General features: G+C 31.3%; 1 protein-coding gene across 1 annotated transcript; it reads right to left on the bottom strand.

Moving 5' to 3' along the window:
- Nucleotides 1-662: 662 nt before the first annotated feature.
- On the bottom strand, nucleotides 663-27,975 carry MS3_00003698 (uncharacterized protein). Its single transcript, XM_051211557.1, has 8 exons — nucleotides 27,726-27,975; nucleotides 24,593-24,649; nucleotides 21,073-21,266; nucleotides 19,099-19,350; nucleotides 16,001-16,236; nucleotides 14,029-14,177; nucleotides 7,243-7,532; nucleotides 663-6,214 (listed from the first exon to the last, which is right to left on the bottom strand). The coding sequence occupies exons 1-8, from the start codon at nucleotides 27,878-27,880 to the stop codon at nucleotides 6,108-6,110; spliced, it is 1,440 nt and encodes a 479-aa protein (XP_051071628.1). The 5' UTR covers nucleotides 27,881-27,975; the 3' UTR covers nucleotides 663-6,107.

The following is a 27,975-nucleotide window of genomic DNA, read 5'->3' as shown; positions in this document are numbered from 1 at the left end:
TTCTTGAACATTATATAAGAACTGGATAAGAAGAAAGCACTTGACTAATAGTTTTAACTTTATACTGACTACTGTACTTCTGTTTTATTAAACTCGAAGAAATTTGTATAACTACTGAAAATAATAAGTTTGACTAAAACATATAATTAATAAAGTACATATTGGACTGACAATGGAATAGGATTTCAAGTAGAATAGTGAATTCTGATATACTTAAAAAAGTATTTCAAAACTAAACAAAATGATTCTTTCCTATTAAAGTAAATAAATACCAATGGCTAATTTCACCTTTTTTTAATTTTGTTAACAAGCAAAATTAGTACCGTTAATTTTGGCAATTGACATATTACATATTACTCAAAAGATGTTTTCATAAAGCCTCATGATTTCATTATTTTCACATTTACAATCTCCATAGTGTTAATAGTAATTCATGCTTTGGTCTGAGCACCCAGGCAGTATCACAACTCACACACAAATCAAGTGACTTGTATGGCTCATATGTATTCATTGCTCCTTTGTATCAATATTAATGTGTTCAAATAAATAAATAAAAGAAATCAATGAACTACAATTCTTGATAATGAATGCATTTCACTGTTATATTAACAATTTATTTGTGCTTAGCAAAATGATCATGAACTTTGATAAGCATTACAATAATTTAATAAGTTTAATGGATTCTTACACATGTTTTCATATTTTCAAATATTACACAATTTTTTCACTTTAATTACAATTACATTTAATGTGTGCTATGTTTGAAGCGATTACGATGTAGCGGTAAATAAATCCCCAAAATAAATAGCTCTTTAAGTCTTCAATATTGGATGCTGACCACATTAGTTTTAATGGACTCACATAGCTGAAGGCGCTCGGTCACGCATCCTTACGAAATCACGAGTGGGAACGCCATGCTCAACATCCCCTGCAATCGCTAGCCGGATTAGATCACACGGTCCTCGATATATTGATAGTCTATCAAATATATCTGTGAACCTCCTCGCTTCTGTCTTTTGATTTCACTAGTTGGGTACGATTCATATTAGGTGTTACTGGTTAAAGCGTTGTAAAACTCCGAATACCTGTGGCATCTTCATTGGTGAGCCTAACGTGATCTGGTACACCATGTTGCAAACTGTGAGTCTGTTCCTTTTTGCGATTCTACATATCATTGCCTTATTTTAATTTTTCACACATTGTATATATATATATATATATCACTACTTCATTCGCGTAATTGATATTTCACCATGACTCAACAGACACTCAAGGTACTTAAGCTAAAGACTATGTCCCCACCTTCGTTTCAAATAATGCCTATCTGACCAGACAATATCGAAGCCTAGTTCTGCTACTCAGAGGCAGACTTCTACGAGCACGGCATGAACGACACACATGCACAATTCCTCGCAGTAGTCAAGGCACTACCGCACGAATTCAACAGGTACGTAACACCTAGTATGTTTACTAGTGATGTTTCTGAACTTTGTGAAACACTTTAACGATCTATCGTTAAACGTGAAGACCTAACCGATCGACAAAGGTTAGACAAATTCCTTGATAATATCGACCTGCAACACGGTTCTGTGCAGACATGTTGCAAAGAATCGGATAGTTTATCGACCAAAGAACTTTCGATGATGGCCTATTCAAACAACATTTCTTATCTAAACTTGCTCAGCAGGTGCAAGCTGTGCTTTTCTCGTTTCAAAACAACGCCATAGACGAGCTGGCTGCATCTGCCGACCGCATTTTAGAAATCACGAAATCCTCTGATGCCGAGATTTCTTCAGTCAAAGAAAGGGGTCGAACGACACAGGATGACATAACAGAGTTATGTCATACTTACACGTTATCTTAATTTTCGTAACGAACGTAAACAGTCTCATACCCCTCGAAGAAGCACTTCACGTAAGCGATGTGTCTCTAAACCACGAGACGGATAACCCTGACTGGTGTTGATATCATAACCAGTATGGAAAATCTTTCAAAAATTGCAGAAAACCTTGTTTGCGAACGGAACTAAGACTCTGCAACCAAAGACCAATAAGCTAGATATTTCTGATACATTCCGTCTCCACCAGCTAGAGAGACGTCCAAGTTTGGAACGGGGAAGTATATTCCGCAATTATCCAAAAGCACGAGCGATACCAACCAGTCCAGTCGGAAATACACTCATTTATATATTAATAATCAGAATAAATCACATATATGAAAAATAATTCATACAAGAATATCGTATATTATACAGAATAAAATGTTATAGGGGAAAACGAAACAAATACTATACTGATTGATTATCAAACAGAATTAATGTTGAATAAAAATCATAATGAATAAATCAATCAAATTTTGTCCTTTCATTCCACGTAATCATTAAGCTAATTTAGAGTAATTTCAAAAAATACAATCTAATAAATGAAAGTAGTCATTTTTGGTTCGAATCTTTAGCATGATAAAACAGATACATGAACATATCATCTCATGAATATACAATAATGTATAAGGGACGTTGACAACTTTTATCATTCTTAATTTTTTTTTAAAAAACAACCAGTAATTGTTATTTTTTTCTTTTTAGATTCTCACGTTCATGTTTTTTGTATTTCGCCAGGAATGGAAGTGAACTAAAATTGATTTTCAATATAAAACAAAATGATTCAATCAAGTTAAAATATTGAAACTTTATAAGGTATTCAAAAGTTAGTACATTTATATTCACTTGTTATTGTTTTGCTTGTATCTTCCCATTGTGGTTTAAGACTGAAACTGATCAGTCTGTAGCTGAGTGGATAACGCGATGGTGTTTGAAGCGAATGGTACTGTGTTGGAGTCCCACAGTGAACATCAACTCTGAGATGCAGGTACATCCAGCTGACGAGTCTCAAATAGGATGAAATGCGCGTTTTGGATTCCACTGCTAACCACTATCCATCTTTGTTGAATACACTTATATTTGATTTTATTGCTGTAGCCATCGTAAGTACATCTTGGATGTGTATATTCTCAAAACATTTATATGTACTAATGCTTTTATAAGTCAAGAGCATTATCTATGATTGTGGTTATTAATGGAGTTCAGGATGCTTATTTCGATCTATCTGCAACTTGTCAGTTAAATGTAACTCTTTTCTGATATTAATATTCAATCCCCGCTCCCATCATTTCAAATGTTAATTTAGCATCCATTATTCTGATGAGACGAAAAGTCGTGTAACTGATAGAACTATCTGTTACTGAGTTTAATGCTAGTCTGTAAAAATATTTTATCAACAACTCATATGTAACCTAAATTTTGGAATGTTTCTCAAAATTTGGTTAGATGTTTTTGAAAAAGATACAAATGCAAGATTTCTGTACACCTATAAATGCTTCCTTCTCAATAAACAGTAGTAGCCTCTACAACTCTATAAAATTGAAAGTTTCAAGATCAGGTAAAAGAAAAAGTTTACATTTTTTGTGAGCCTTATGATTACAATTTATTTATCAGCAATCATTTACTCATAGATTAATTTTCACATGCTTCAATATACTTCAAATCAACACATTAGTAATCTCTAAAATACGACGATTTGATTATGAATAAATCTGTCAACATGTCTTCGATATGATACATATAATTTCAAAGCTTCCCTAAACAACTAATTGGACATGTCCTCGAGTAATTTTCGGCTGATTTTCATCTTATGCAATTTTTTATTAAAAGGAGAACATGTTTGAAGCTTATCTTGTTTGTAAGCCTTTTCCAGTCTCTACACGAGAAATTTACTTAAACGGAACCATTAAATATCAGTTTGTTAGCTACTCACCATTGAATTATTATTTAAATTTACAATGAGGCGAATATAGAAATGTAACATCAACTAATTATACAATAAAGGATATAAATAAAGTATTCTGAAAGTTCCAACTTTCCTAATATTCATCCCATTTTAAAGCTTGGGGAGAATGGTGATATATGTTTGTGGCAGTCTCATAGTTTTAACATGAGTTTCATAGTTGCTAAATTATGGTTCTTGAATGCAGTATTATTTCACCAATTAAAGTTTATTACGGTTTGTAATACCTTTATGACAATGATTTGACTCATCAATAACATTGACTGTAGTCACTTAATCAACCATTAAATAGTTTATTCCCTCTAATACGAAATCCACTTAGATCGATCACAGGAATATGTAAACATCAAAATCTAATTTCTTTCACCCTGATTAGAACTAGCAACTAAAATGAAGAACTAGTAATATCTCATAATAACCAATATATTTCAGTGTATAACTGTACCACTTTCTAACAATATACCGAGTACTCATGTTTATTAAAATATAATGTAGCTAATCAAACAGTTAGTCTACTAGGACACTGTATAAAGTTTTCTCAAGATGTATGTCCTTTAAATTTAAAATTTCTATGTTTAAGACCATGAAGTGTAAAATAAGTTTTTGTTACTATCATGGTTACTCTACTTAATCAAATTATGTTAAAATAATAGAAATCGAAGTTTTACTTACATTGCTGCACATATTGCAACAAATAACATCGATGCGCATACAAGAAAGACAGCACCAGGAAAGTGTGAAAGAGTAGCTGAATAAACCAAAGGTAAAGCGCCTACACTGATTAATAGACCGATTCTTGATATGAAGGAAGCGAATGAAAGAATCAAACCTTCAAAGGATAATAAATAAGATAATTAGTGATTGTTAAAATCATGGATCAACAATTTTTCCGGTTTAAAAGCACTGTATATATTGACCAGATTTCACATAATGTCTCCGTTGAAGTGAACATTTCAGTGAGACTACAACTTGTGGACAAACCAATTAGATTTAGGATAACAGGTCTCGGATTTCGGAGCGAAATTCATTCATCTATTTTGATAAACAGCGTCTCGGCATTTTAGCTAATGTCAGTTCGTGATGAAAATCCTAAATATAATTCCTAACCCTACCCATTAAATGTTAATCATAATCCTTATACTTCACACAACTTTATAACCCTCATTAAACCTAATGAGTATGTGGACATTCTCAAGGTCACTTTAGCGTCGCTCAAAGACCCTCCATAAATTATAGTCTCACCATTATCTCACATGACACTTGAAAAGTAATAACATGATAGCAATCTGATCAAGTTTATGTTCGTTATGAAATCATCAAGTCAGAGATAATTTTTCCTATTCTCTATAATTATTTCTCATAATTCTTATTTATCATATCCATGATCACATCACTCACTAGCCTTATCTCTGTTTCCAGGTTATTAAAATATATACTTTATTTAGCTGCGGTAGGTTTGGATTTCTAAACTCAACACTAACTATTTCATATCCATTAGGTGTTTATAAATAAATGACTGTGACCAGTGGGGCTAATCAGTGTCGGGTAGAGACAGGTATCTACCTCAGTACAATTGAAAGATGATCACGCAATTTTGTGGATTGCCTGAGGTTAGACATTAACACCGTTGGATCCCAGCCGATTCAGTGGTCTATAAGTTAAATGTTCGCGCGTGATACTGATAGTCCTGGGTTTGAGTCCCGTGAGCGGGATCGTAAATACGCACTGCTGAGGAATCCCATGGTAGGACGAAACAGCATTTCAGTGCTTCCAGGTTTTCATTGGTGGTCTAACGTCAATCGGTTCATTATCTCAATGAAAATGATAGGACATCGAATTGGTTTCCTATTACCTTCATTCACAGAAAATTCACTGAGTTGCATTTCTTTCGAAATAGAAAATGATATCGCTTAGTGATCTTCTATAGTTGTAGTGTAAAATTTTGTTTTATTGTTTTTTAGAATTTAGTATGAATTTCTGTGTTCCATAAAAAAATGTATCAAAAAAGTCATTTGGTATCATTAGATATTATGAAGGTAGAGAACATATTTGTGATTTCTAGGAAAACTGCATAAATATTAAAAGACCTATAGCTGACTGTAGTTTTGTTGAATTATTTGATCCACAGTTGTTTACTATTGTTATAAAATGCATCATGATAATAGGAATCTTGAATATTACTCTTCAAAGTTTTATATTGTCTATATCTGTTACTTACAATGTTTGGTAACAAATATTATAGAAAACATGTTATTCATTTTAAAATTATGCATAGAGATTTAACTTGCCTGTTCGCTGAGTCCCACTCCAATTGGTGATCAGTGTACGCAATAAAGGGAAATTAATATTCTTCGCTAGTTTCGGAACTAAGCCTGTGAATGTAATAATACATAAGATATTTACCATGATTTCACAATTATATAGCTGGTACTAAACCTTCCTTATACAGCTACTAACTAAATTTTCATAACACTGTTAAGTGTTTATGAATCATTTTAGCAAATAATCTGAGCAGTGTTAATCAAGATCATCAATCAATCAATGTTAGACCACCGTTGAAAATGTGGAAGCACTGGGCGGCTGTTTAGTTCTAGTATGGGACTCTTCAGTAATGGTGATCTAGCATTGATCGATTCATGATCTCAATAAAAAAGAAAACAATTTCCATAACTTCATACTGATAAGCATAATTATTATTTTTTCAAATTTTCAATGAGAATATAACTTGTATTTAATAGAAATACAAGGATTTACTTATTTGGTCACTTAACAAAAATTGCTTTTATTCCTACAATGATTTCGTTAATAAGTTGTCTTTCAGCTACTCCAAAATTCATTTAATCCTGCTAAAAGTAGGTAGATCACAGCACTCACCTACCACTACGACTGTGTAATTTGTTAAATATCAAAATACTATCACTGAGATCCTGAACTTCCTTGGACGAAATGGCTGTCCATTGCTTCCAAGCTTTGATAATGGTCTGACTTAGATCGGTTCGGGATTTTACTTACTTACTTACTTACGCCTATTACTCATCGTGGAGGAGCATAGGCCACCCACCAACACTCTCCATCCAACCCTGTCCCAAGCAAACCTCTCAAGCTCTTTCCAGTTATTCATCCTTTTCATATCCGCTTCTATTTTCCGACGTAATGTGTTCTTAAGCCTTCCACTCTTCCGCTTTCCTTCAGAATTCCAATTCAGGGTGTGACTCGTGATGCAGTTTGGTGATCTCCGTAATGTACGTCCTATCCAATCGTCCTTGTGCATCGATGATGCTTCGTCAGGATTTCAATTAAATTCAACAAGCTCCATAAACCCATACTTACAATTAAAATAATAAACAATAATCTTGATACTTTTGGGAATATATTAATTTGATAAAATTACAATACTTACCAATATAAACAATTATATTCGCTGTAAACGATGAGAACAAATATGCTATTGTCATCATAATTCTATTTAATAACATTAAGCTTAATGCAAATATTAGTAAATTGAACAGTGTATTCTGAAACTTAAAATTGATTTTATTTTCAGTTAGATTATTATCGTCATCATCATTATCATCATTCAATTCATGATTGTTTTTATTATTCAAACTTGTTGATTGAGATAATTGAATTGTTGCCAGTATATTTACAATTATTATAGATAATAATGCTGAACATGCTTCTGTTATACCACTAAATGAATAGATAGATAGAAATATTGGAATAGAATGAATACAATAATACAGAACGGTTATGAAAAATATGTTAAAAATATCATTGTGATTATTAACTAATTAATTAATTAATTATCCTAGTAATTTCGTCTCAGAACAAATTCTGAGTTGTAAGTGACCTACCTAGCAGCAAAACGGATCACGGTATGAGAAACGAACTGCTCGCTCGAACAAATTAAAATCAACAGGTCCTCTTTTCTCAGTAGCTCCAACTGCATTTACCAATTTACATGTACGTGCCAAAGCACATACATTGGAAGAACCGAGAAAAGAGTACATGTTCGCATTTCTGAGCATGTTCCAAAGAAATTGAGACTGCGAGGGACTACGGCTCTCAACAGTGCAATAGCTCAGCATTTACTTGACACCATTGACATTCCTCATGCTTTTAAAATTATTAGCAGACAAAGAAATACTACTTCTTTCTGATTTACTGAAGCGATTGCGAGAAAAAAACTCAAACCGGATCTATGTATTCAAAAAGAGTCAGTAATAAACCTATTACTACCCTGGTAATTCAATTTTTTCTTTTGGTCGTTAGTATTATTTTGGTAATGTTTTGTCTGTGTTATCTTTCTCTTCCATTACCGAGTTCTTAAACCACCCCATTCACTCTTGCATTTCCACTCACTTGATTCTCTTAAATTATGTGAACCTTTTAGATTCTATTCACTTATTACGTAACCCATCTTATGTAAACCCTTCATTACCTCTAAAATTGTCACAATTTATTTTGTCTGTCTCTGAACTCCACTCAACTATTACATCAAACATCCTTAAGGGTTCCTTGATTCCAACACCAAATAAAAAAATACTTTGGCAGCCTGTTTGAATATATGAGTTACCTGTTTCTGACATCAACATATCTCAACAAGTTACCTATATATATATATATATTGATAACCTTTGTCATTCCAATTCTTTACATTCACTTATGTCAATTGTTCCATACTATTTCTTACCTCAATGTAAAACTCTGATACATATTTGATTGTAAGCAGTTGATGAGAAACTACGATATATAATGAATTCATATTATTCTGCATCAATATTTGTTCTGGCTTTATTTAAATTCCTAAAGGGAACTAATTGCATGAAATCGATATATAATTGGTTAGAGTGTAAACATGTTACAGTTTTATTCTCTTCATCCAGACATATGTTTGATAAAAATTTATTCATTATTTATTTTAATCAGTTTCCACAACCACACACTATACTTTTATCAGTGTTGCTACTCCAACACTTTATCATTACTAAATGATGAGATATATCAGGTGGAAGTGTGGTGCGTGCTACTTATGTTGATATAAGCAATATATGGCGCGAGTCAGGAATGAATTATCTGGCAGCAGAAGATGAGGGAAGATCAAGAAAGCAAGAGCGGGAATAGAATGCAATTTTTATGAAAATGTAAGAACAATGAAGTCTGAGGCATTTTGAGACAATTGGTGGACATTTTGAAAATTAACGATTTGATATATAGTTCTCAGATTTTATTGAGATGCTCTGTAATTTTGTTTTAAATACATTCAGTTGTCCCCACCTGTGTTCTCCTTCACTACAGAAGCAGTGATACCCGTTATTAGAAAGAAAGCATCAATTACTTGATAGACAGTAGACCTACCAACCAACAAATACGAAAATCATATTTGTATGTATAAATACGCTTGATTTGCAAACTAGGATGTCATCAAAATGTTTTCATAAAAACATAAATAATCCTAATAATTGGAAACAAGATAAAAAATAAATATAAATATAAAAAAGCAATGATTATTAGGCTATCATTGATATTCTATACTCAATCAATACCTTTCGTAAAAACTTATCATTTCATTATGGTAATGTGATCAAACTATTCTACTAGTACTGGCGTGTATACTGCCTATGTTGACAGAAATAACTAATATGTAACACTGGTTGGAAGTGGAAAATCTGGTAACGGAAGGCTAAGAAGATTGATTTAAAGAGAATAGATAGGAAAATAAAAAAGGATTGTGAACTGGAAGAATCATAAAGAATGCAAATGACAAATGATGGAAATTTACAAATGAAGTATTCAGTGTGTAGTTCTCATATTTTACCAAGATATTCTGTAATCTTGTATTGAAATAAATTGGTTGTCTCCACCTGTGTTCTCGTTCGCTGTAGTACTATCGATTTGTTTTTAACGATATACTTAAATCCCACCAAACATTAACTCCCTTTTTGATTATAGAGTGATTTTACCTTAATCCAATGGATGGATCACATTTAGATCAGTTAGTCGTCAAATTTTCCAGAGTTACACATATCTGTACTAGGAAACAAAGTTCACTGAGAAAAGTCGAATTCGACATAAGACATTAAAAATCATTCAGTTGCTTAAATGAGTCAATATTTAAGCCACTTCTGTAGTCTTGAATAAGAAAAATTCCTTAGACACACTACTATTTTAATAAAGTATTTTGAAATTATAATTCTCAACTCTTCATTAATTATTCATGATTTCATTGGAGAGGTAATTAGCATACAGTAAACTTCCATCAGTTTTCACTTCTCATTATTTCGGATTAATAAATAGAGAATATTGAATGAGAAAATAATATGACTGCAGTAAATTCAATAGTTTAAGCTTAAGCACATAAACCAATCTAACATTTTACTTAGATTATGATTTATGTGAAAAATAATTTGAACTTGTAATTCACGAGAAGCAAGATTTTGTTGAGAAAGACACATTTTGTGCATAAGGGCTACCATGATTTTTATTTGAAACTGTTCAAACCGTTTCTCTTGATGCTGTACATAGGCTTCTAGTTGCTCCATAGAAATATTCATTGTAGTTTTCCCCACCACCACCACTGATAAGTCTTCTAATTGAACGCTAGATTCGGTTCTTAAGCTCTTCTAGTCATTTTATTATTCTATATTTGTAAGTTAAAATTCACTTTATTGAATGATGAATATCAGAAAGGGTTTTGTGAAGATTTTAGAAATTTCAGTAGTTGAAATCATGAGTCAATTGAAGCTAGACCACCATGGAAAACCTGAAAGCACTGGACGGCCGTTTCGTCCTAGTATGTGACTCCTTAGGAATGCGTATCCACAACCCCGCCCCTCGCTGGATTCGAAACTAGGACCTATCAGTCTCGCGTGCGAGCGCTTAACCATTAGACCACTGAGCCGGTATCCAGCGGCATTAATCTCTAACTTCAACCAATCCGCGAAATTGCGCCATCGTACACCATTGTCTTCAGTGAGCTGATATCTCACAACAGACAAGGTTTAACTCCACTGGTCACTGCTTCTCACCAGAACTCCAGGAAATGCCTCTTGAAGTCAGTCATTAGTGAGCAGTTGATTATTACCTGAAAATTTTGTGTGGAGATTTTAGAATTTCAATAGCTAAAATGAATAGTTGTACATTATTTACTTTTCCTCTTAATGGTGGTTAAACGGAGATGAAGATAATCAATAAATTAAATCCTTATGATGTTACTGGTTAGTTATCGTATTTACGTACAGATATCAAAGTTGATTTGTTTCAGCTTCTAACTCATTTTCAGTTATAGTAATCAGAATTTCGGTCATTAATATACTAATGTAAATATATATGTTCCTTAAATTTAACATTATTTAATTCGTTCATTGTTTTTTCTTTTATATGTATACTATTATGATAATATACGTGATTCTTTGATTTCTGTTATGAGGTATTGTATTCTTTAGTTTGAAAAACTTATTAATAAAAGACTTTTCAGCAAGTGATATAACAAAAGTGGTTCAAATTGAGACATAGTGTGGTGTGTGCTACTGATGTCGAAAGATCTAAGTGGTATGTATCATCGATCGATAGTGAAATGTCTGGGAGCAGAAGGTTAAAAAGATCAAGAAAATGAGGACGAGAACAAAAAATGATTGGTGTGGAAAAGAAAGAACAATAAAGTCTGAAACGATTTATTGACATTTTGTAAATGAAGTTTATATTGTATGGTTCTCAGATTCTACTATGTGATTCTGTGATTTTGTGTTCAAATATATTCGATTGTCCCCATTTGTGTCCTCGTTCAATACAGTAATATTGAATGTTTTATGATTGAAATATTCATTTTATATGGAATAAAAATTTACAAATATCTGGTTAAGTAGAAAAAATTTCAATTTAATTACTTATTCGTAAGGAGTCATCTCTTAGTGATTTATTTACTTAGATTTCAACTACAAAACCTACTTGTTTATCACAAATATAGTACATTTCGTAATCATTACATTTTTATAATAGTTCAGTAATACTTTTTTTCGGTAGTGTTAGATATTCCCAAACTTGATTCTTCATTATCCGTTACTATAGCGTAAAATAATTATTACACATGAAGCTTTACAGAGAAGCTAAAGGTGATGTGATCTTAATGTCTACATTGAGAATTATTGTTTCATTGTTCTAGTCTTACTTGACAAATATTAAGAGGCTAATTTACAATATTTCTGAGCAGCTTATTATTTAAATTATTGTTAACCAAAGTCACTCTATCATATATTTGTTTTCGTAGCTTTAATAAACGATTAAAATGTTCACAAGACAGTCGTAGTATCGTGATTTATTGGTTTCAGATCTTAATATATACCAGCTATAAGTATGGTAGCTGCTTAGTGTGAGTTGCATCTAATTTACGGAAGCCAATGTTTTGAGTTCAACCCATTCATTTCGAAAACGACTCTGTTAATCAATCCCTAAAATCATGTTTCACGTGTATTTCATTGATCAAAGCCGGATGCATAGATGTCTACTTGATAAATAAGTTATTTCAGAAATCATTTTAATTATATGAACTTAGATGTAATGAGACTGAATTCTGATTGATATTTAACAAAGTAAGTTTATAATATCAGCATTGTAACCATTATTATTTTCAATTTTTCTATATGCAAGAGAACTTCCACAAGTTTACAGTTCGTAAGCCTAAGAAGAAATCAAGTAGAAAATTGTGTACTGTCCAATAAGATCTATCTGATGTATTTCAAAGTACACTAATAAGCAAACAGTTACGTATAGAGTTAATGCGATTCAAATACATATTTTCACATAGTTTGTGAACATTGATTGTACTGTCCATAACATAACTAAAGGTCACTGTTTATAGATTCTTATCTTCTTGTCAAAGAATCAATACATAGACATAGACAATAGATGTCAATATTGAAGTTTAACATTACAATCTACTGTTTTTAACTAACGAATTGATATTTCCACTTTGAAATACCTTACAATCGTTCGATTTTCATCAACAGAAGAGAAAAAAAACAAAGTAATTTCAAACAAAATAGGGTTCTTACTTTTTTCAGACAACAAAAAGAACATTGAAATATATTTCATTAAAGTTTGTCAAGAATATAGAGCTGATTGTTTGACATTAAATAACTTCACTAACAAGCCGAGTGTGAAACCATTAAGCTATTGATTTAGGGGATAGAAGCCTAGATTAATGTTAATTTCGGTGAATGTAAGTTGCCACTTCACATCCAAACAGTATGAAGAGAACTAATATAAGTTTAATTTGATCCCTTAATTAATAAATTAATAAGTAATTAAACACGTTAAACCAGTAATTTCCCTTGTTAGAGTTCTTATTGTTGTGAATACTAAACATGTTTCTGTTCATGTATCAAATGTTAACATTAAAATGTGCGGAATTCATATTGGCTATTCGTTCGGAGATTTTTTTATCATTATAAAGTGAAGAAAATATATAATTCCATTTAGTGAAATGAAGTTAAAGCTTAATCTAACATCCTCTGACCACCTTAAACAGATGTTTGCAGAGAAATGAGTTCTAGACTCATTGAGATAAATGAGTGCTAGTTTTACAACACATACAACTCTTAACTAAAAACACCAGTCTAACTGTCTACCAATCCATTCGACTACTTATCATATACATCCATCAAGTGACCAACTTAAATATCTGGACTACCTGTTAATGCCATCTAGTTATTCCAACAAGTTATCTGTTTTTATTATGTTTGTTTTAACACATCATTATGCCTATCAGTCTCATAGTCTATTCAGGCGCGTTTACGACCTTTCGCTGTACAAGTTACAAAAAAGCCAAATCAGATAGATAATAATTGCTGGCAATATAAATCGAAAAGAATGTACTTTATTCAGATGTCGATTCCGGAACTGCTGACATCTAACTGGCGATCACCTATTATTTATCATCAGGATCGATGAAGAAATAAGAGACGGAAGCTTGTTAAAATACTTTATGCTGAGAATTCTATATTGTACAAAAGTATAATATTGGATAAAGCTAATAATAATAATAATGAATTTAGATAACCAAAGCTGTTTGATATTTCACCGAATTAAATATTTTTTATTCATTTAAAACGAATCTATCATTTGTAATCACATCGATTGTTTAATTTCAAATGGGGCATAAAAGAAAATCAAACAAATAGTAAGTTACTTGCTTAATCCTAGCTTCTTTGAATTCCACCAAAATGGTTCACTCATTAAGTATACCGTAACAAATGGTGAATCTACCATTGCCGAAATAGATACAATAAATAAAATTCCTAAGATTATTATTAAAACCGGATTGGAAGATATTACAGTCTAAAAAATAAATGATGATAAAATGAGAATTTTGCTTTAAAAAATTATGCAATAATAATTGCTGTGGAAAATAATCATAATCTGGTACAGTTATTAATTATATAATCAGTAAAAAGGTAGTTTCTTACAAAGTATAGGCTTTCAGAAAATGACAGCTAATTTTATAACATTTGAAGAATCCGCACTGTATACATAGTGGAAATCGTTTAAAATCAGTTGAATAGTTAAAGCCATAACGAATTTTGTCAAATGGATGTGACAATCTTTGGTATTACATTATTAATTGATCATAATAATAGAAATACTTAAATTCATTTGGTATTATTTGCTTGTATTTTCCCTTTGTTGTTAAGGGCTGCAATTGATCAGTCTCTTGTTGGCATATATGTATCCTGTACCGATTGCTCTGATATTGCCTGAAGTCACGAGCTTTATAAGCAAAAATGGATGGTGGTTAACAGTGGAGTCCAGTACGCTTGTGATTTACGGTAATATCGAGACAGTCCGAACAAGATGCACATATGCCAACAAGAGACTGATCGATTGCCGTCTTTAACAACAATCGGAAGTTACAAGCAAATAATACCAAGTGAATTTAAACTTCACCCAATTGCACAAGCAAGTGACTAAAAGGACTCAGTAGCTAAGTGGATAATGTGATGGCGTTTGAAGCGAACGGTACTGGGTTCCAGTTCCAGAGTGAATATCAACTCTGGGATGCAGATATATCTAGCTGACGAGTCCCAAATAGGACGAAACGCGAGTCCTGGATTCCACTGTTAGCCAATACCCATTTTTGCTTATAGAAATATTTAGTTTTTAATTAACTAAATATCTGACGCTTCACAGTTAAATTAGTTAGCTTTCAACCATTTGATTAATAATTTGAACTTCATTTTTTAATTTCCCCTAACATATTTTCATTCTTTTGAAAACGGCTTGACTTATGGTACATAATAAATTTATACAGTTGGTGAGTGGTACTGCTTTAAGGCCGATGATGTAATGTTAACAGCTGATTTACAGAATATTTTAACAGCTTTACGAAAAAATAGTCTGTACACAATAAATTTATATAACTTATGATCATATAATTCATGTTTAATAATTGAAGTAGTCTTCCCTCTTTGTTGTTCACTTTGATGCTAACATAACAGTCGACATTTATTATTTTCAAAGTTAAAGTAAACATTTCACTCAAAGCTCATTTTCTTGTACCGACTAAATGTTTCAGGACATTTGATGTAACTAATCTATTTTCTTCTTTGTTAAGCTATAATGAGAAATAATTTTAAGTAAAGCAAAATCATTAGTTTCATCCTGAGACATCATTTACAAGATCCAATAAAGGATTCTTAAGCTTTACTCATCCACCTAAATCTACATTTGATTGAAATCATGATAAAATTAATGTCAAACCTCCAATGAAAACCTACAAACACTGGAAGGCCGTTTCGTCCAAACAGGGGGGCTGATCGACAGTGCGCATCTGCAATCACGAACGTGGAACTCGAGGCCAAAGCCTTAGGTTTCGTACAGACGCTTAATCTCTAGACCAATGAGCTAGCATCCAACAATGTTAATGTCTAACTTCAACCAATCCATATTACATTACAAAAGATTTACATGTCAACATTTCTATAGTGAACTATTGCAATTCAGTTCTGAGTTAATAAGAAAGTCCTATACTTTTCATAGTCAACTATAGGCTATAATAAACGAATAGATAATTGATGTATATAGTAAACATATGAAAACAAAAGTTACAATCAAACTGTTAAGTAATAATAACAATTAGGAAACTGTTTAACAATTTTATTTACCATTATTGTTTGTTTAATTTTCTGATAAAATATTTGCCAACAAGTTAATTTCATTTTTGTTAAATGTACATTATTTGGTAGTTTATCATGATTATATACATTGACTTCAGTATCATATTTTAATTGTTTAACATTATTTGTTTCAGGCAAAAGGAATATCAATATTATAACTGGTAAATAGATTAGAATACAAACCATCATTGTAATATTGAAACCATATGTATGAATTAATGAACCTTTTAAGTAAAAGGATTGAAGTAAACTTTATCGTTTATTATTTAATTATGTAATGTAAATGATTCGTACATGATTTAAACAGTTTATTTTAAAAAATAAATATTTTATGGGTTATACATTTTAGATTATGTCTTATCACCAGTCAGTGCTGGTGAACAGCCTATGCTCCTTCACGAGGAGTAACAGGCGTAAGTAAGTAAGTAAGTAACAATCAGTTCAATAATGACATTTGTCTAAGATAAACGATTCATTTCGAGAATTACATTAAACTAATGAGCAGTTGTTTTATATAAACCAGGATACTATTTGCATTATGCACGTATACAACATTCAACTTGGAATTGTCTGATCATTTTGTGTATTAACAATTTGTTGTAATGAATCGATTTTAGTAAGCACAAATAAAAAGAACCTGTAATCAGTTTGGGGTTTTTTCTAGAGATTGTAGTAATTTAATGGTTGAATTCATGTGTTGATTAAAGCTAGACCATTACAGAAAACCTGGAAGCATTGAACGGCCATTTCGTCCTAGTGTGGAACTTCTGGAGGTTAGGCATTTGCGCGTGAGACCGAAGGTCCTGGGTTCGGATCCCACGGGGCGGGATAGTGAATGAGCACTGGCGAGGTGTCCCGTACTAGGACGAAACGGCCGTTCAGTGCTTTCAAGTTTTCCATGGTGGTCTAGCTTTAATCAGCTCATAAATTCAACTATTAAAAAGATTTTCTCAAGTTTTATATACAAGTAATTTTATGGTATATGTCCATCATATCTGGTCATATTCTCGTTAATATTTTAATCATTTTCTGTAAGAAAACAATCATCGACATTCCTTTTGATAACTCACTGGCTTGGTGAATCATGTTTTAATCAACATTCATATCATTCTTCGAGATTTAAATCGTGAGGCATGTGCGATTAATGCCTAGTCGTTTTTTCGTGAATCTTATTGATATGTCTGAGATATTTTGAAAACGTAATATAAGGTTTTTATAGGTAAATCGAATACAAAGTGGATTTCTATTTGACTTTTTAACTCTCGTATGTTACAGCTAGGTATTTTACATTTTTTTATTTCAACAAAAAATTTTAATGTAACATCCTTGTCATCCTTATGTAATCGAGTAGATTAAACTAACCATAAGAAGATGACGACGCCTTGGAAAACTGTGAAACTTTCGCCTGTTCTTTCACTTACAGCGAATCAATTGTGACTTTACATACTTGAACTACGAAGAAAGTTGTAAATGAAACAATAATGCTAGGCAAAATTAATTGATAATATATTTACTGTTATCACTGTTAATACTGGCCAATAAATAAATAAGAATACTAACTTGACTTAAAAATTTTATGTGAAAATTATATTTTAAATAATGTCAGCGATTGAAATTTAAGTAATTCCAACGTTTTGTCTAGCTAACTTGTCTGGACTTCTTCACGGTGATAATAAAAATCAAATAAAGATGAAAATCAACATCCAAATATGATTGGATTAACAGTCAGTCAGCTACAACATGGGACCCGGCACATACGTGCATCGGTTCAAGTTGCTATACCTCATTAGCACAGCAAGACGAACACCAGATTCATAGAAGCAGTTAACTCAATAGTGTAATATATGAAGGAAAGATTGAATATAAGGACATGGTACAGGAAGAAAGAATTAGTACGTAGAAAGAAAGACATGAAGCGATTTTAATCTCACGGTTTAAAGGAAGACAGAGAGTGTATACACTTACGTCATTATGATCGATTCTGAGCCATGTCATCAAGAGTCTCCAACCATTGGTTATGATAGTCACACGGACCCCAACCAAGTAGTCTGCATCTGCAAACATGGCTCAGACTAGAAGTTAGTGACTTCAAGCACTAATGCTACGTTTTGGTTTGGCTGTCCCTAACTTTCTTCCAACCATTCCCAACATCGGTTAGGATTGCACGTCGTGGCAATTGATGTTCAGGCATACGCAACACGTGGCTCAACCATCTCAGTCGATGAAGATTCACAACCTCGTCAACTGATTTACCATCATTCCCTAATACCCTGTATCTAACCTGACTATTACTTACCCGGTGATCCCAGAAGATGCGAGCAATATTTATAAGACATCTGTGGTTAAATAATAATAACTTACGAGTATCTTCTACTCTTAATGGCCAAGTTTCACAATCGTAAGGTAGAACAGAGCAAAATGCTGAGCAGTATACTCGTCCTTTTATTGATAGGCGGATATCTCGCCTTCGCCATAGGTGACGTAAGTTGGCAAAAGTAAAACGAGCTTTTCGAATCCGTGCTGAGATTTCGTCAGACACCGACCCATTAGGGCTGATTAGACTTCCAAGATAAGTGAAGTTGTCAACGTGTTCAACTACTTCACTCCCTATCCTTAGTTCAGGTGTTAACGCAGACCAGCCCCGAAGCAACAACTTGCATTCAGAGGGAGAGAAGCGCATCCCAAACATTCTAGCATTTTAACACAGTACAGATTTGATTTGATTGTTACAACGCCATATATTTCTTTGATAACTTTGATTATTACCGTGAAGAAGTCCGGACAAGTTAGCTGGACGAAACGTTGGAATTATTTGAATTTCAATCTCTGAGATTATCTAAAACACAATTTTCACATAAAGTGTCTTCTCTATACTCGGCACCCAATTTCTGTCGAACTATTCGTTCTAATCTTGATGAATATTTGTATAAATTGATTTAAAATAGTTACATAAAATTATCATCTATCCATATGATCAAAACAAATTCTGATTCAATACCATTGGATGCATTTTACGCAGAATTAGATTCATAACTTAAAATGTAATAGTAAAGTTTTATGTAAATGCCGATCAGTATCATACTAACCTGCAATCATACTAGCAATTGCCAAACTTAAACAAGCTAAACCATCAATAAGTGTTAAAAATATCCAACGTCGACGTTCATACACAGATTTCGGAATAGATGTAAATTTTTTAAGTTGATCATAATTCGTTAAATCTGTAATACAAACGGAGAATTGAGCAATAGCTGATAGTAAACCACCACCAATTAAACCTTCTAGTACATTTGAAGCAACTAATGCCCATGGTGTTAAACGAAAGAAAACTACAACAGCTGTAAATATTAAAAAAAAACAAATGCATTTATAATATATAAATTTGTAATACAAAGAATAGGGATACACTTCAAAAGTTAAATAGAGAAAATAAAAAAAATGAAAATTCGATTATTATTAAGGTTAGACAAATAAAACTTAACTCACTTATTTCAATCTAAGAATATCAACAGGAATTTGTATAATTTTAGAAAGACTAAGCAAAATAAGTAGACTTGATCTAATGTTAATTAATTCCCTTAAGTACATCAAATGTAAATAGTTATTATTGAGGTTAGTTATTCGGTTCTGTACATAGAGTTGATATGGATACAAAGGGTAACATTTAAATAATGGTGTATGTATCCATAATCGAAAGGTGTAACGCAAAACCTTAGTTGGTGCAAAACATTCAAGGAAAGGTGTTTTTGAACATATTCGGATGGATTAAATGTGTTATGAAGCTTAGATTGAATAAACTAAGTGAATGAACGATAATCGGAAATTACCTTGACATATAAATGCACATCATCACTAAATTTAGACTTAAGATTTTCTGGATTCCACATAAAAACCACTTGTTATTTGTATGATTTTACAACTTTGATAGCTAAAAGTTCTCCTTGTTACCTTTTTAAAAATTTCACTTTCATTTAGTGATTAAAAGGATTTAAAATGATACTGTTATCAGTTTAATAATTACTCAATAGAATGATCTGCCAATAAATGTCTATGCGTAAAGTACTTTTTTGATGTTGGATTCTTTAATTTAATTTCTTAATACAGTACATGGTTCTAATTTGTAAATAGTTAACTATGTTATTAACATATAAGGTTTAGTGTTGATCAAGTTAACCACAATTATTTTTTTTCGAATGTTATTCTTCTGGCCTCTATCACTACTATTTGTCGTTTGTTATGCATGTAATCAAATTTATTAGAGTTTACGTCCTATTTCATTCAAACTGATTTAGCTTGTTTTAAGAAAAACTAGACTGTTTTACATGTACTTCGAATACATTGTTATTATCATTAGCTTTATCCAATATTATACTTTTGTACAATATAGAATTCTCAGCATAAAGTATTTCAACAAGCTTCCGTCTCTTATTTCTTCATCGATCCTGATGATAAATAATAGGTGATCGCCAGTTAGATGTCAGCAGTTCCGGAATCGACATCTGAATAAAGTACATTCTTTTCGATTTATATTGCCAGCAATTATTATCTATCTGATTTGGCTTTATTGTAACTTGTACAGCGAAAGGTCGTAAACTCTTCCTAAACGCAGCTGAATAAGTTATGTGGTTAACAAACATAAAGATGTGTTAAAAAAACAAATAACTTGTTAAAATATCTAGATAGCAAGAACAGGTAGCCTAGATATTCAAACAGGCCGCCAATATTCATAATAACACCATGAATGAGCTCAGTTTACACTAATTCGCACTCAAATAACAGACAAAGTAAACGTTTTACCGATAATTTCAAAGTAATTATGTGCTCGTGTCTTAGGAATCATTTAAAATTCATCGTAAATATTTTTGCTAAACATTACTTGCTTAGGGGTACTCTGTATTTTTCAAAACAAATGTTTTGCTACATCTGATGCACTGTATAATATTAATTCATCATTAAAGTAAATTGTAATAAACACATCAAATTCGCGTTAGCATTATATTTAGCTTTTAAAGAGTATTTTTAGACTAAATATAGAATGACTGTTATAAAAAAAAACATACCGACAGCCACCACTTGTGCAGCTTCTCCAGCTATAAGGATTCCTAAAGCAATTTTTCGTCCAAAACGATCTGATATATAACCAACTAATAGAGTAGATACTAAACCAGGAGCAACTGCTGCAAAGTTATTTGATGACTGTACTAATGATGTTTGTTTTTGGGCATCGTGTTGTTTGAGTTTTATTTCTGTAGAACTGTGTTTATTTTTAAATATAAAAAAGCATTGATAAATCAATATTGGTTCTATTTTATCTACAGTTACTTAGATACAAGAAGAAATGAATAGCATTTTAAGTATGTTGTCGAATGATTTCAAATAACCTTTAAGAAAACTCTCGAGTTCTTTTAATGTTAATTAGAGAACTACCCATCAACTTATTAAATTCAATAAAGTGAAAAGGAAAACTTTATAAAAATGTAAACTGATTACCGTTACTTTGAAAATTTTACAAAAAAGGAGGAAAAATGTGTCACCAGATTAAGTTGACATTATTCATTTTTGATTAAGCGCTTGCGCTCAAGACCGAAGGGGCTAGGTTCGAATCGCGCGAGCGGGATCATGGACGCGCACTTCTGAGGAGTCCAGCAATAGGACGAAACGGCCTTCTAGTGTCTCCAGGTTTTCAACGGTAGTCTAACATCAATCGATTCATGATCTCAATCAAAAACTTAACAATCTCCACAACCCCTATACTAGTAAGTTAAGAATTGAATTCATGAGTCAATTGAAGCTAGAATATCATAGAAAACCTGGAATCACTGAACAGCCGTTTCGTTCTAGTATGGGACTCCTCAGCAGTAAGCATCCACGATCCCGTCCTATGGGATTTGATTATAATTTCCATATATACATTGTTATATAATATTGTCCAACTACAGTGGAATTATACAAAGAAATAGATAAATTTCATTCATCTAATATGTCATAATTTTATATTATTAAACCTAATTAATTTTAAGCTACCTTATTTTTAATCTCATGTTTATGCTGTTTCGTTACAACTCGAATTATAAAGTTGATTAACTGGTTTGTTTTAGAATAAAGCAATACAATTTAGCATTTAATTATTAAATTAATGGTTAAAACACGTTTATCTATTGTTCATTATAAGTACAATTACCTTTAACAGTGTTTCATATAATCTTATACATACTGTATACATTTCATTATTTCATCGTTTTTATTATCGATTTTGACTCAAATACTCAGTTTAAAGTAATCTAGAAATCATATATCTTTTTTTCGAAAAGTTTATACTGTGAATACTGCTATTATCAGTAATATTTTTTGTATTATTCTATAGAAACTTATCTCAATCTGATCATCATTGTTAACTGGCTTACATTCCGTGAACATTTTGTTTTTCTTGATCAAGTTTATAAATAAAGAAGAATGTGTGTAGTTCATTTGCCTTGTATTATAAAACTTCGTATTTTAGAATTATTATTATTGATGAAATTGTTATGTGAATAAAAACTTAAAAGTGAAACCTATACTTAACTAAAATTCGATTATTATTATTATTAAGTTGTGGTTAGCATTCAGGTGTTATTACTTCATCAGTGATTAAATACCGAATCTAGTATTAAATTCATTTTGTATTCTTCCTTTGTATATTCCTATGAATGTTTAGGACTACAATTGATCAGTCTTTGATTAGCATATTTGCATTCTGTGCGAATTGACTCGATATTCCTTTAATGTACAATCATTATAAGCAACAATGGATAGTGGCTATCAGTGAAATTCAATACGCGCATTTCGTCCTATTTGGGCTATCAGGATTAAGTAGCTTAGTGGATAACATGATGGCGTTTGGAGCTAACAGTAATGGGTTCCAGTCCCGAAGTGAACATCAAATCTTGAATACAAGGAAAATTCAGTCCCCAAATAAGACAAAATATACACCCTGTATTCCATTGCTAGCTACCATCCATCTTTGTTTATAATAATCTAGTATTGTTAAAACATTTAAATGAACAATTTATTCACACGCTGATTTGTGAAAATGATTTTATGAATAAAACAAAACTATATACACACAGTTACCAATTAAAAAGGTATTTCCTCTTAAAGTATAATACATTTTGTCCTGTTTTCAATCTAAAGATGGTTTTGAACGTAGACTAGAATCAGGAAACAATTGAAAACAACCAGTATAAGTTAAGTAACATATGATTTCAACTAAACATCTTAATAAAATATTGATTTTTTTGGAGGTCTCACAAAGAACTGTAAGTTCTCACTAAATGAAATAGTTGTCTGATATATTGTTTTCAAAAATATAAGTAAAGGAATATTTCATTCAGACTTTGTAGTAATTCTCTTGTGTGGAAGTGAGATTGGACCATTGTGGTTGAATTTTTAATTTATAAACTTAATACAATAAGTCCCTTTGATAAATTTCGATAATGATATTAGAAGACGAAGATTATCAGAACTATGTCTAGTTGACCTTTTATTTTTATATATAAATGCTCTTAACAAGTATATGTGTGATCAGATTGTTCGAAATGTATTGCGCTAATATATCACATAGTTCTAACAATATTCGTTTTCTAATATCATTATCGAAATTAATACAATAAAGCAATTTTTGCAAGTTATGTCATTTTACGACAATCTAATACTGTTAAATCATACAAACATCAGTTAAACCACTTTAATAAATAATAATTGTTTATCAACTGGTAATTAGCTCCTAAATAATTTAATCTGATTTCCAGTGACTTTAAATTAACCATAATCGATCATTCAACTGAATTGAGAGCAAAAGCGAAAATTATCCATATTTCGGTGGAGTAATGGGATTTATTCACAATAGTAAATCACTAGCATTTATTGATTGATTGTTTAAAGACATATATTGTGGTCTTAATATTCAGATAGTATTATTGACAAGAACTGATTTATGGTTTAAAATGATTGACTTAGTGATAGTACTTCAAGCCAAAATAACTTCATTATGTTAGAATCAGTATACTCACACATATTTCAGATATTGTAACACAAATTGATAATACTAAGATTCACAGTTACAGTTTTGTGCAAATCTATGTTTCATGACATTAATCACTGTAGAACAGTGTCATGAAAAACCATGGCTTAACTTCCATTATAGACACATGTAAATAAATAGGATCTATATAAAAAAAATGAAGTGCAATTTTAAGTATGTAAAATGAATAAAAATTAAGGCATGTGGTTCAGTATTATCGAAACTTTTGTTCGAAGTCAATAGATTATGTTATCTAAACTCTTCTAAAATAACACTAAATAAGAATTTATTCAATCACTTTAAAGGCCATAATGAGTTCAAAGAATTAAGTTATAATAGGGTCATCATCATACACTTGTATGATATCTTTTGGTTATGCGTGCTAGATTTGAAAATTGATCCATTTCATTGATAATAAAGATTGAATTTAAATCACTTAATGTCGTCAATTAATAGAAACTTCATTTTGTTCTAGAAATGAAATTATCTATTCATATGAAACGTATGAAAAATAAGCTCACTTATTTCCATCAGTAGATATACCATATCCATAAGGTAATCCACGCTGTGTGAGGAAACTACAAATAGAACATAATGATTAAATAATAACATCATATATATTAGCGAACAATATTGTTTTCGAGTAGATCCTCATCAAGCTTTACATTAATATACGGTAATATTTATACGCATTGCGAGGTCTGTCCACGGGTGAACATGCAGAGGCAATAAGTAGCTCATAAAGAGCCGAAGATATTCCATCCAATCATCTTTTAGAAGAATATTCCGGAATCCCAGTATGTAGCTTCCCTATTGGACAAATGCTAATAACCTCCTGTGTGCAGATTGAATAACTATAAAGATGACTTGGGTTTTACTAAGAAATATAAATACGTGACAGTTTTATACCATAATTGACACTGTTTGGAAAAGCATTCCTTTCGTTTATCTTCTGTTTTCTCATTTAATACTTTGAAGGGTTCTGGCGTTTGAGTGCTCAAGTTATACGCGGCATATTAAGAATCTGTTATGTTCGGTCGTCGCAATTGTGCCAGAAAAAGCGCTGATTACTTGTACTCGGAACAAGGGACCTCGGCAATTCCCACGGTGCAAAAGTAAGAACACAAGACTGGTATAAGTGATGATTTATTAGCCCTAAAACACAACGACGACGATGATCACAATAGTCTAAAATACACTGGTTTATATATTAATTTTACACCCATTTTTGATAAATAATTAGGATTAAACCACATATATAACAGACCACAGACTGATTATAGTTCATGTCAATGGAATACAAGAATATCGTATATTATACAGAAATAAAATATCATACGACAAAAAAAAAACAATTACTACACTAAATGATCATCACATTGAATTAGAATGGGTGTAATGTAATGAGTAAATCAATCGAAAATTAATTTTTCTTCCCATCATATCAGAATCTGAGCTCTAGATCTAACATATATGAAATTACTAAACCAATGAAAACAGTTTCTGAGTGAATGATAACAGTGGAATAGATTACATAACAAAACATAATAAATGAAAAGTACAAATCGATAATGTGATGACAGGTGATATGAATAAATAAATAATATCAGAAGGGGTTTGTGGAGATTTTAGAAATTTCGCAGATTGAAATCATGAGTCAATTGAAGCTAGACCACCATAGAAAAACTGGAAGCACTGGACGGTCGTTTCGTCCTAGTATGGGCACTGCTGAGGAGTCCCGTAGTAGGACGAAACGACCGTCCAGTGCTTCCAGTTTTTCTATGGTGGTCTAGCTTCAATTGACCCATGATTTCAATCTGTGAAATAAATAAAAATAGGAAGTTTTTCAAAAAAATCTCGTTTCATTAATGAAATAAGTATCATCATTGAAGTGTGTTATTAATATGCTCGTTTATTGAAATTTATATAAAAATATTCCAAAATTGATTCGTAGCACAATGTGATGAGGCTCTGCGAATGGATTTAAGTATAACTAACTATGATAACATGAATTAATCAAATGTCTCATGCAGTGTATTCACATTTAATTATATAATACAGTAGGATATTCAGAATTTAACAGTTACATAATTAAAATTAACTTTTTAAGCTAATAGTTGGGATTTATACCTTACTTAATTGTTGAATGACAAAGGTTGGGAAAGATATCAAGTATCTGACTTCAGTTATTATTTTTTTGATTGTGACAATTTTCACCTATATGACATTTATTAACTAGTTCCATCTGATAAATTAGTGATCAGGCAGTGTTCAGACGATGATTTAACTGATTTTAAAATTCTTTATTGAACTGCAACTAAGTTCTTACAATAAAAAGTACGTTTTTCATTTCTAAAACATCAACAAAATACCGTCATGAAATAATACATTCGTTGACATGTTTTCAGATAATTCAAATAAAAAACTTTAGATTTCATTTAAAAGTATCAGTACAACGAAATACTCATTTCTATATGATCTTAATAGGTTCAACATAATGAACTTAGTGAACTAATATACTGTAAAGTGTTTTTTAATCAGAACTGGTGACAACTATCAGTAGGTTTTTCTATATAAGATTATCATTAAATGAATACTCCAAAATACGTTAAAAACCATGTAAGAGAAGAATTACTTGAAGCCTTGAATGTTGAACCATGTTTTATGTAATAACTGCAAAATAATCCTAATTAGAGTTGTCAATTTCAATCAAGTAGAAAATATACTGTATTCAGTGTTGCAATAACCATATATTACTATTCCTTCATTTAGCTAAAATCGATAATAATGAACATCATAGTCTGATAATTTATAATATTTTCAGCACACATTTTCCATTCATTTTTGGCAATGAAACTTGAGACAAATGAATATATAACAAAGGAATGCAATAGAAGAGCCAGTTAGCAATATTGATTATTACTGAGAAATTATTTAACATTTTCAATTTGCTACTTAAATAGAAGAAAATAGTTTTAGGTAAACTAATGTTCAAGGCTAAAAACTACTTATATATCAAATCAATATAAACGTATAAATTATTTCTAAGCTCATTATAACTGAGAGTGAAATGTATAGTTATAGATATGTATACTCCACGAAGCCAAAATGTAGTAACAGTGCATGAAATCAAAGACTGTTGTACTACGTCGTGCAGATATCAAGGTTAGGATTCCTGAAATTATTATAACTGGTAATTGGAGATGTTGGCTTATGTGGTTCAGAATCAGTTTTAATAGTAAAAGTAAATCCGCTCGTTGTTTTCTCTTAAAACTTCAATTTTAAAACTGTCTTACACTTTTCATTCAACAAATTCATTCTTTCTTCTGGAATCATATTGACTATTTCCAGGTTCTTCTACTGTCACTAATACCATTATCATTTCTACCACTCTGAAATTTGTCTCCATAATTTAATCTCACTGTACAGATATCCTGTCGTAACTTGTGCCATACTTATATAAACCATATTCGAAGTTGCTTATGATACATATATATAAGCCATAATTTTGCATGAATATAAATTTTGGTATTTCAGCCACTAAGCTATCTACACATACTAATATTTTATTACATAATAATCTTCATTTCCTAATATGAAATGATTTGAATGAAGGTTTCATATTGAAATCAATGAAAAACATTAATAAATTACCTGTAGAAAGTAAACTGATCACATATAAAAGTCGATATTTCAACTGCAGTATAAAATGGTATAACCATTGAGATCAATATGCAAATAACTTTAATATCGTTTTTAGAAAGGGTAGTTTTTGTTTGATCATCTATAATATTGAGATCAGATTTCATATTTTTTTCTAATGAATCTTTAGATCATGTCAAATTTTAAATAAAAAGTAAATAACTTCACTGTTGAAATACAAACAAGAAACTTGTAATCTGTT

The sequence above is a fragment of the Schistosoma haematobium genome, chromosome ZW, assembly GCF_000699445.3.
Source record: "Schistosoma haematobium chromosome ZW, whole genome shotgun sequence".
NCBI classification, from domain to species: Eukaryota; Metazoa; Platyhelminthes; class Trematoda; order Strigeidida; family Schistosomatidae; genus Schistosoma; species Schistosoma haematobium.
Note: the sequence above shows the minus strand (reverse complement) of the source record. Positions and strands in the feature narration are given on the sequence as shown.